General features: G+C 54.3%; 1 protein-coding gene across 7 annotated transcripts in view; it reads left to right on the top strand.

The window, feature by feature from the left end:
* The window catches only part of SMARCA4 (SWI/SNF related, matrix associated, actin dependent regulator of chromatin, subfamily a, member 4), a 90291-nt gene extending 80594 nt beyond the window's left edge, over positions 1-9697 (top strand). For 5 of the 7 annotated variants that reach the window (XM_061422161.1, XM_061422164.1, XM_061422162.1 and 2 more), the window contains 5 exons: positions 6009-6117; positions 6365-6466; positions 7228-7360; positions 7457-7599; positions 9187-9697. In XM_061422161.1, coding sequence (XP_061278145.1) covers positions 6009-6117; positions 6365-6466; positions 7228-7360; positions 7457-7599; positions 9187-9219 — 520 coding nt within the window. In that variant the 3' untranslated portion in view covers positions 9220-9697. The remainder of the gene's footprint in view (positions 1-6008; positions 6118-6364; positions 6467-7227; positions 7361-7456; positions 7600-9186) is intronic. The other 2 variants (XM_061422158.1, XM_061422163.1) reach the window with 1 other exon arrangement.
* The last annotated feature ends 1225 nt before the right edge of the window (positions 9698-10922 follow it).

Consider the following 10922-nt stretch of genomic DNA (forward strand, 5'->3'; position numbering starts at 1 on the left):
AGTGGAGGACAGAGGAGCCTGGCGTGCTGCAGTCCATGGGGTTGCAAAGAGCTGAACGAGACTTAGCAACTGCAGAACATAAATGAGGAACACAGCCAAACTCCCTTTGCCTACATGTTCTGTGTGGCCACTTCGGTGTGACAACGGCAGAGTTGAGTCATTGTGACCGAGGTGATATGGCACACAAAGCCTGTAACATTTACACTAGCTGTTCACAGATGAAGTTTGCTGACCCTCGATTTAGAACAGCGTGAGGGAAAGGATGGGAGAGACCCCTGACTTGGCCAAGGAGACCTGTGCTCGAGTCCTGCCTGCCCCCAGTTCCCAGTGTCCGGGCCAGCTCTCATAACCTCTCTGGTTTCTCCATCTGTTTGAATGGCATAACCAATGGATGATCTCTTAGATACTGAGAAACTTTTTTTTTTAAGGGTTTTGTTTGTTTTTACTGCTTGAGGTCTTCGTTGCTGTGTGCAGGCTTTTCTCTAGTTGCAGTGAGTAGAGCTACTTACTAGCTGCAGAGCACAGGCTTTAGAGCTTGGGCTCAGTAGTTGTGGTGCACGGGCTTTGTAGCTCCTTGGCACATGAGATCTTCCCAGACTAGGGATCAAACCCGTGTGCCCTGCATTGGCAGGCTCACTGGACCACCAGGGAAGTCCTCTGATTCTTTATTTCTCCTTCACGTGTTGTAGGTTTTAAAAATATTTAGTTACTTATTTGACTGTACTGGATCTTAGTTGGGGCCTGTGGGACCTTAGTCCCCTGACCAAGTGCCCTGAACCTTGGCCCCCTCCATTGGCAGCATTGAATCATAGCCACTGGGCCACGAGGGAAGTCCCCCACATGTTGTAATTTTGTTTCAAGAACACGTGAAAGGATGTGTCATTTAGACTTTGGGGCTCTCCCCCACAGTGTGGTCAGCCTGGTTGTGACAAACCTCATTGAATAAGAAAGGACCAGTGGGCTAGATGTGGGAGGGGTTGAGGCTCCAGGCAGGGCCCTGGTCGCTCAGCCCCTCTGTGTGTCATGTCCCGTTGTGACAGGGACAGGACAGTGAATGAGGGAGAAGATCCCTGCTGCGGGAGCTAACATCTAGAGGCAGGAGATTAATTTCATTGTCATAGGTAACAGCTGCCATCGTTGCTGCCAAAGCAGGTGGCAGGGCAGGCTGGGGGCATGAGGGCCGTGGTGGGCGCTTCCGTTCTTTGTGTCTGAACTGGGGTCCTGGGAGGGTCCTGACAGCCTCGGGGTTCTCCCAGGCTCTTTCACTCCCCTCCCCTCTGCTACCGGGCGGCCGGACACAGAGCAGGGCTGGAGATGGAGTTCCAAGCAGCTCTGCCTGCAGAAACTTCTTGAGAGCCAGTCCTCACAGCAGCACGCTCTCTGGGCAGTGGGGTTCCTGCTCTTGCTGCCAGGGTCCTTTCTGGAACAGGGTGCTGTATGAATGACCATGTAGGGGCAGGGCAAGGGGGCATCCTTGCTCAGAGACGGCCCTGCTGAAACCTGAGTTGGCACACTGCTCTGTGACCTTAGGGCTTGCACCCTGAGCCGTTTCTTCATTTAAATAATGTGTATTGAGCACCTGTTGTGGACCAGGGTTTATTCCTGGTGCAGAAGATAGAGCAGCAAATAAAACAGGCAAAGCCTCTGCCCTCGTGGCTTGTGTTCCAGCTAGTAAAGCCAGGCAAGACATGGTAGGGAAGATGATAGTTGCTGTGGACAAACACTAACCAGGATAACCAGCCTCGTGCCTAATGGAAAGGATTAAAGCAGCAAAGCTTCCGGGGACTTCCTGGTGGTCCAGTGGTTAAGACTCCATGCTTCCACTGCAAGGGGCTTGGGTTCAATCCCTGGACAAGGAACTAAGATCCTATAAGCCTTGTGGCATGGTAAAAAGAAAAATAGCAAAGTCTTTCAAGAAGGAAATGCAATACTTCCATGACCTAGGGGTAGATAAAGATTTTTTTCACAAGACGAGAAACACCAGGTATAATAGGAAATATTGGTAAATTGGACTCAGATTAAAACTAAGGCCCCTTCCTCAAAAGACACCATCAAAGGAGTAAGAAGACACACCGTGGGGGCCTCCCTGGTGGTCCAGTGGCTGTGGCTCCGTGCTCCCAAGGCAGGGGCCCAGGGTTCAATCCCTGGTCGGGGAACTAGATCCCACACGCCACAACTAATGATCCTGCATCCCATAGCTAAGACCCAGTGCAGCCAAATATTTTTTTTAAAAAAAAGACATGCCATGAACTGGAGGTGTTTACGATGAATGTGCCCTACACAGAATTCCCAGGAGGAAAAGTAAGAAAACAAGGACTGCCTGGGAGAGGTCATCACATGACCAGTATACCTGTGATGATGCTCATCAAGGAAACGTGAATTAAAACCACAGGAGAGTCTGTGGCCATACTACCCTGAGTGTACACGAGCTCGTCTGATCTCAGAAGCTAAGCAGGGTTGGGCCTGGTTAGTACTTGGATGGGAAAACAACAAGAGATGCTGGTAGATGGCTCACCCACGGCCAGAAGAGTGAACATGGGCTCAGTTGCTACCAAAACAGCGCCCCTGCCTCCAGGACCAGGCCCCCCACCCCCCAGGGACCTTCCCACGTGATACAGGCCAAGAACTGGGACACAGTGTCTGCGGCTGCTCACCATTTAATATCTCAGACCATAGCCCAGGTTCCTGCCACCAGCAGGGGGACAAGCAGACTGTGGCACATGCCCACCATGGAGCATGTGGCGCAGCACAAGGGCCAACAAGAGCAGGTCTCAGAGCCATGCAGGGGGGCGGCCACGCCTGGGGGCGCACCCTCTGGGATCTCATGACTTAAAGTTCAAAAAGAGGCCAGGCTCAGCCAAGTCCTGGAGGCTGGGGGGCTCAAGGAGTGAGTAAATGAAGATGTGTGACACCTTTATCTTTTTTCTTTCATATGTATTTGCTTATTTGGCTGCACCAGATCTTACTTGTGGCATACAAACTCTTAGTTGCAACACGTGGGTTGTAGTTCCCTGACCAGGGATTGAACCCCAGGCGCGTCCCCCTCTCCTGCATGGGAGTGTGGAGCCTTAGCCACTGGACCACCAGGGAAGTCCCTGTGCCTGTCTGTCTTTCACCTCAGCCATCCATTTTCATTGTCGTGGAGGTGATGTTTATATTGAGGCAAAGGCAGGAGCCAGGGTTCCCTGGGGGAGCAGCTGCTTGGGTGATTCTGAGGCGACTGAGCAGGTAGAGAGAGGCACGGACATCGGAGGTGGTGGGCCGCCCATCCTGGAGAGCCAAGCAGCCCCCAGAGCGCCGTGGGTTCTGTTCTCAGCAAGGAGGGACTTGGTGAGCAGGCCTGGAAGGCTCCCAGCCCCAGTGCATAGTGGGTGGGGGTGAGGTACTCTCCAGGGGATTTCTGAAGACAAAAAAGGATCTCTCAGCACTTTGGCAACCAGAGTTTTGCGGCAGTAGCTTTCCAAGAGGTCTGCATTGTCAGAGAAGATGGTTTTCAGAGTCCCCGTGGCCCTGGCACCCTGCCCCTCCCTCTCACATGACCAGTCCCCGGCCATCCATGCTCAGCACAACACACCAGACAATGGTTTTCAGGCAGGGTGGGCCTTCATTCCTCAGGGAAAAGGTTCCCCCAGAGGTTTGTGAGAGGGTTTTATGAAATGTTCCTCTGTGTAATGGTGCTAGAGTCCCCCGTCCTAAGTTCCCTGAAGGGCTCCAGGTACCCTGAGGCCAGGTCACCTGTATGATGCTACAGGCAGGCATGTAGCCTTGGCACCACACGCATGCCCGTCAGTGAGCTGCAGAATGAGTTCAGTGGATTTAAAACTGTCGTTTCATTTTATTTTGTTGTTGTTTTCTTTTTTAATTAACTTATTTGTTTATTCAACTTCGCTGCATTGATTCTGCATTGCGACACATGGCATCTTTAGTTACGGCATGTGGGGGTCTAGTTCCCTGACCAGGGATGGAACCTGGCCCCTCTGCATTGGGAGAGCAGAGTCTCAGCCACTGGACCATCAGGGAAGTCCCCAAACTGGTGTTTCTTAAAAAAAAAGTGAAGTAAAGCGGGAATTCCTAGCATACACTACTGTGCAGGCACTTTAGTTACATCATACCTGCAGGCCCGTGTCCTGCTCAGAAGCGTAGTGATACTGCAGTCAAGATGGTAACGGAGAGCCCTTTGCTCAGGTTCCATGGGGAGGAACAGGGCCTGTGTGGGTTGAGGAATCGGGCGCAGGTCTGGGCTCTGCTGGAACATCAGAAACCAGTTTCCCAGAGTGAGCGGGGTTGGCTTGTCTCCCATCACCCCGAGTCCACTTATCTGAAGTAGAGGCCCCAGCGTATTTCATGCCTGTTCGCGGTTTTTTTGGAATTTATGTGAACAAATTCCAGTTTTCTTGTGGCCAAACCACCCACCACCCTGTTCATGAGAGAGAGGACACCTGTGCCCCTGGGGACAGGCCCTTGGGTGGGGACAGTGGCCTGGAGCTGGCCTCCCTCCCCACCCCCAGTGTGTGACCTGCCAGCCCCACACAAGGCAGGATGTGGCTGAGAACTCAGCCCGGAGGAAAGAGGGGGCTGGCCCTTGTTGAGCACAGGCGACCCCACTTCACGCTGGCAGGGAGGCCAAGACCAGCAAGGCTGGTGTTCGGGCTGAGCTTCTCACCGGTTTCCTCATTACAGTTGGAATAACATAGTCCCTTGAGAACACGTGTGTCGTGCATCTGGCCCAGAGATGGTAGGAGGCCAGTAATGTGCAAGGCCCGGGTTCCAGCCCCCGTGTTTCCCCGGGTGTGAGAGGGGGCCAGGGGCAAATGGCAGCAGCCTCTGGGGCGGGCAGTCCTGGCCAAGCTGCTCCCTGATGCCGCTGTGAGATGGGGCATCTGGCGACAAAACCCGAGAAGCAGTCAGGTCGTCACTGCTGTCTTCCTGGCTGGTAGACCAAAAACAAGCACGAGATGTGTTGAGGACGTGCAGACAGATGGACAGGCTGCCACCCTGTTCCCTGAGGACTGTCCTGAAAAGACCAGGAAGGCAGCAGTGTTGACGGGAGGCGGTGCTCCACTCCTGGTGCCCCCAGGACCGAATCTACCATCTCATACCTGCCTTGGAGGAGCCTGTGTTGTGAAGCAGCCAGGAGGAGCCCAGGCAGTGAGCGGGACCTAAATGAACCCACAGCCAGAGCACATGGAGCCCCGGGTGGAGAGAGTGGGAAAGGAGGGTGACCAGGTCCCCAGCCCCCTGGTTGGCCGCGCAGAGCCTCTTCTACCGTCTCTCTGGGAGACAGGATCCCCCTTCTGGAGGCTGAAGGGACGCTGGGGGGGGTGTCTTGGTTCACCCCATTCCTTGTCCAGGCCCCCAGGGGGTTGTCGCCTTGGAGCCCAGTGTTTGGATTCCTCATTTCATGGCCACTGACAGCTCTCCTTTCCTCTGCTCTCTGGTACAAAACCAGCGCTGCTTAGTGGAAAGAACTAGGAAACAGCTCTAGTCGCCCATTAGCATCTTGTCAGGGGGCGTCTCTCCTTGGGTTTTTGCCTAGTTCTCTGAAGTTCACTGCTCATGAGCGCTACCCGAGTGAGGCACAACATGCTTGAAAAACCCATCTCTGAAAACGCTGTCATTTAACACTCCCGACACGAGCAAACTGATTTCTGTGTCATATGTAAATAAAGAGTTCTCCCTCGTGCAGGTGCCAAGGCTCTTGCTGCATGTGGCACGTGATGCTGTTTCCTCCAGGGCTGGGGTGGGGGGAGGTGGGTGAGTTCAGAGCCTCCATACAGATGCAGCAGCAGACCTCTCTGCTTGGCTGCCCCTCGGGAATGTTCCAGAACTCAACGAGTCTGCTCACATAACAGGAAATGACTCCTGAATGGACTTTAAAATTTCTCACTATCTCTGTCCTCCAGTGCCCAGGGTGGGGTAGTGGTTGTTGGGAGGAGGGTGCCGGGCAGAGGTAGGGGCTCCCCGGCAAGCAGGGCCTGCGAGTGACGCAGCCACGTCTCTCCTTACAGCAGCAGTGGACGCCAGCTCAGCGAGGTGTTCATCCAGCTGCCGTCCCGCAAGGAGCTGCCCGAGTACTACGAGCTCATCCGCAAGCCTGTGGACTTCAAGAAGATAAAGGTAATCCCGAGTCAAGTGCTTAGAGCCATGGGAAGTGGGAGCAGGGGTTCTTGGTCTTGGGAGCCCCCACCAGGGGCCCTGGTCATTGGCCACTGGGGGCCTGAGGATGTGGCAGGTGACCCCATCACCCATGGCTGGGCCCCTGAGTCCACACACAGCCGGGGAGTTCCACTGTGACCTCGCCTTAGGTGGCTGGGACCCCGGGTGCCAGGGGGCCCCGAGATAAGGCCGCTTCTCCTGCCCCCAGGAGCGCATCCGCAACCACAAGTACCGCAGCCTCAACGACCTGGAGAAGGACGTGATGCTGCTGTGTCAGAACGCGCAGACCTTCAACCTGGAGGGCTCCCTGGTGAGCGGTCCTGGGCCCCCACTCCCCACCCCCGTGAATTGACCGGTTCAGAAAAAGGTTCCCTGCACCTCGGAGCACATCGCTCATTACAGAGGCCATATGTGTTCATTACTGAAAACACGGCAGAAGATAAAGATGAGCAAAATAGAAGAAATAGACTCAGTCCCATCCGTCCGTGGGGCCCTGGGCACACTCTGTTAACGTCCTGGAATCTGTTATGAAGTCATTCAGGGACGCTTTTGAAAGGACGTCCAGCTCTGTGCTGGGTCTTGTCCGGTGATGAGATTCACACACACAGCCTCAGCCTGGCAGTTTTCCTCATTGCTGGGATGAATGCCTCCTAGCAAAGAGACTTTAGAGTCGCACATGCCGGGGAATGCTGGCTTCAGTGAGGCCGTGCGTCTCTGATGCTAAACTACAGGCCATCTCAGAGCCTTTAACCGGGTGCTCGCTGCGATTCTTCAAGGGGAGAGAGGGGGACTTCTGTGGTGGTCCAGTGGCTAAGACTCTATGCTCCCAATGCAGAGAACCCAGGTTCAGTCCTTGGTCAGGGAACTGAATCCCAGGTGCCACAGCTGAGAGTTCATGTGCCACAACTAAGACCCAGCGCAGCTAGATAAATAAATACTTGAAAAAAAAGAGGGATGCCTGACCTTCTCTCCAGGACCGTTTCATTGAGCTGTCCCTCGTCCGGGACCAGGCGGGCAGGCAGGCAGCCCCTCATCGGGCCCCCGACCTGAGCCCCGTGTGTCTCCACCCAGATCTATGAAGACTCCATCGTCCTGCAGTCGGTCTTCACCAGCGTGCGGCAGAAAATCGAGAAGGAGGACGACAGTGAAGGGGAGGAGAGCGAGGAGGAGGAGGAGGGCGAGGAGGAAGGCTCCGAGTCAGAGTGTGAGTCCTGGGGGTGGGGGTGGGAGGTCACATCCACCCCCAAGACACCCTGGGGCCCCGCGCTCACGTCTCCTTTCCTTCTGGTCCCCTCCCCAGCTCGCTCAGTCAAAGTGAAGATCAAGCTTGGCCGGAAGGAGAAGGCCCAGGATCGGCTCAAGGGGGGCCGGCGGCGGCCGAGCCGTGGGTCCAGGGCCAAGCCAGTGGTGAGCGACGACGACAGCGAGGAGGAGCAGGAGGAGGTGAGGTCCCCGCGCCCCGGGGCGGGCAGGTCACTGGCATCTATTCTTCTTGCCAGGTCCTAGACCTGTGGGATGTTTTCAGACCCCCCAATCCACAGACGAGGCTCAGTGTTACAGAGCGTGGGACTCAAACCCAAGTCCGTGCAGCCCTGGAACCAGTGCTCTTGGAGCCACTGAGCGTCGGGTTCAGACAGGGCATCCCTCCTCCCTACCCGACCCCCACAGTTCCCACTGCACAACCCCAGGCTGACCGTGAGGGGGCGGGAGGCAGGGAGTTGGAGATGCCTTCAGAGAGACCGGCCCCGCTCCCCCAGTGCTGTGGCATCCTCACCACACTGTGCTCCCCAGGCCTCTACTTGTGGCTCCGTCCTGGCCTGCCTCAGAGGGTTTCCAGACAGTGGTGGTGGGTTGCATAAAGCAAACAGAAAGTGAAAGTCCCATAGACCACAGTCCTATAAACAGGGGAGCTGACACCACGAACGGGGCTGTGAGTGGTACCTCGGTGATGGTCCCCCAGGCACACCAGGGAGGAGCCACGAGAACCACAGGAGCACCAAGCCTGTACAGTCTCCTGGGCCTGGGGACAGGAACAGACTCGCTTGCTGCGTTTTAATAAGTTTTGCCCTCTGGCTCCCACCTGGACGCCTGGCCCTTCCCTGCTGCAGGACCTCTGAGCCTGCCTCCACTTCCACAAAGTAGGGAGGTCAAGTGCATTTCACGGGCCCCAGCTCCCAGCAGAAAGCTTGACAAGCACCATTTCATCATCGTTAGTCTTCTTGTAGAGCTATTTGCAGTAATAGCAAAACCAGGTGCCTCAGAATAATCCTGACCACTGACGTCTGTGGTCTTACGGGGATGTTAATGACATTCTGAACACGGGGAGCGGTGGCCTTGTGGTGGCCAGGAGAGTCTGGGCTGTACAGCTCCCTGTCTGCCCAGTCTGGATCCAGCAGCACCTTCTGTGGCCCTTGCTAAGGTGTTGAAAATGTTTACACAGAAGAGCAGAGATTGTGCGTGGTCAGGAATACCCAAGGTGGTTTTAAAGCCTCAGGTCAGGGGAATTCCCTGGTGACCCGGTGGTTAAGACTCAGCACTTTAACGGCTGAGGGCCTGGGTTTAATACCTGGCCAGGAAACTAAAATACCACAGACCTTGAGGCTCAGCCACAAAAACAGACAAAAAACCCCCCACAGGTCAGGGGCACAGGGACAGGCAGTCAGCAGTGGGACAGAGCTGAGAAGGCCCAGCCTGCTTCCCAGGAACTAAGGAGTCGTCAATGTGAGGGTGCAGGGGCCAGTCCTTGGGAGAAAATGACATTTGGATGTGACCTTGGCAGCAGGGACTGAGGGCAAAGGTCACTCCACCCCAGCCTCAGTGTGGACAAGGCAGTTCTGCCTGAACTGGTGATTAAGTATATTTAAAGCAAAGGTCGGGGACTTCCCTGGTGGTCTAGTGGTTAAAACTTTGCACTTTCACACAGAGAGGCATAGGTTCAATCCCTGCTCGGGGAACTAAGATCCCACATGCTGTCTGGGTGCTCCCAAGGGCCAGGCTGACTCTCACTCTCCTCTCCTGTCCCCCTCCCAGGACCGCTCAGGAAGTGGCAGCGAGGAAGACTGAGTCCCGACATTCCAGAGTCTCGACCCCGAGCCCCTCGTTCCAGAGCCGAGACGGTGTTAGCCCTTAGCAGTAACGGGTAGAAGCAGATGTAGTTTCAGACTTGGGATAAAAACTGTATAAACGAAAATCTTCCATATTTATACGGCAGAGAAGATGTAGGACTGTCTGTGTCTGGCCCTGTCCTGGCATCAGTAGCGTTTGTAACAACATTAACTGTTTAAAAGGAGAAAAAAACCGAATTATGAATTGGGGAACACACGACACCTGTCTTTCTTCCCTTTCCCTGGCAGTACTGTTTCGGCCGCAGTTTGGAATCACTGTAGTTTAAAGCTGTGGATGCATGTGTGTAGCCGTCCACTCCTTGTACTGTATTTTATTGGACAGGTCAGACTCGCCGGGGCTGGGGGCCCAGAGGCCCGGCGAGGGTATGTCAGTGTCACTGGATGTCAAACAGTAATAAATTAAACCTCCAACAAAAGTCTCGGCTTCTGCTGAACTCATTGCCGGCTCCTGGCACGGGGGGAATGTCTGCAGCCGCCTACCCGAGCGACGCAAGGCCCTGGCTGAGGCCTCACTGTGTCTGCAGTCCTGTCCTCCCGTCACCAGATCCTGGGGGGCCCATTTCCTGGGGGAAGACACTGAGGCCCAGGCAAAGGAGGACCTTGCCTGGATGTCACACCATCTTGACTAGCAGCCGGGGCTCTCTCTGGGTCTCTCTCCACTGCCACTCCCCATCATTTGTTTAAGCCCACCATGTCATGCAGAGAGCAGACAGATCAGTCCCTGCCCCTTTGCAGCCACAGTGGGGTCAGGAAGACAGGTAAACAGGCAGGTGCCGTCAGCAGTTGGAAGTCCTGACATAGGAAGCCCAGGGCATTGTGGGAACCCAGGTGATAAAGAGCTTCCAAGTCCAGAACTTACTTTAGGTCCTATTCTGTAGTTTTTGTGTCTCCCTTAAGATCTTACATTTGTGAGTCACTGTCATCATATTTGCCATTAATTCTTCATAAACATTGTTCACTTTAGTTTTATGAATGTTTGTACTGACTGCTTTGGGTGCAACATCTGGTCTCCCTCAGAGAACATTTCTATCAACTTACTTTTTTTTCCTCAGGGTAGGTCACACTTAGCTCTTTCTTCACATGTCTTGCTGCCTTTTCTTTCTTTCTTTCTTTCTTTTTTTCAAAAACAGGCTTTTTTTTTCGGCCGTGCCATGTGGCCTGTGGGACCCCAGCTCCCCGACCAGGGATTGAACCTACACCCCTGGTAGGAAGAGAGCAGTGTCCTAACCACTGGACCACCAGGAAACTTTCTCAAAAATGGACATCTCTGGGGACCTCCCTGGCTGGCAGTCCAGTGGTTAAGAATCTGCCTTGCAATACAGGGGGATGTGGGTTTGATCCTTGGCCAGGGAACTAAGATCCCACATACCACAGAACAACTAAACCCACACACCCCAGCTAGAGAATCTGCGTGCCACAACAAAAGATCCACATGCCTCAGCCAAGATCCAACACAGCCAAATAAATAAATGATTTTAAGAAATGAACAGTTTTTTAAATAATAGATTTTAGCAACTCTGAATTCCTCTTTCCCCACACATGCAGGGAGTTGTCCTGGTGGTGGTTTTTTCTGTTTGTTTTAATAAGTGCTAAGTCGACTCTGTAGGGTCCCTCTCCCCACAATGTGCAGCTGTTGATGTC

The sequence above is a fragment of the Bos javanicus genome, chromosome 7, assembly GCF_032452875.1.
Source record: "Bos javanicus breed banteng chromosome 7, ARS-OSU_banteng_1.0, whole genome shotgun sequence".
NCBI classification, from domain to species: Eukaryota; Metazoa; Chordata; class Mammalia; order Artiodactyla; family Bovidae; genus Bos; species Bos javanicus.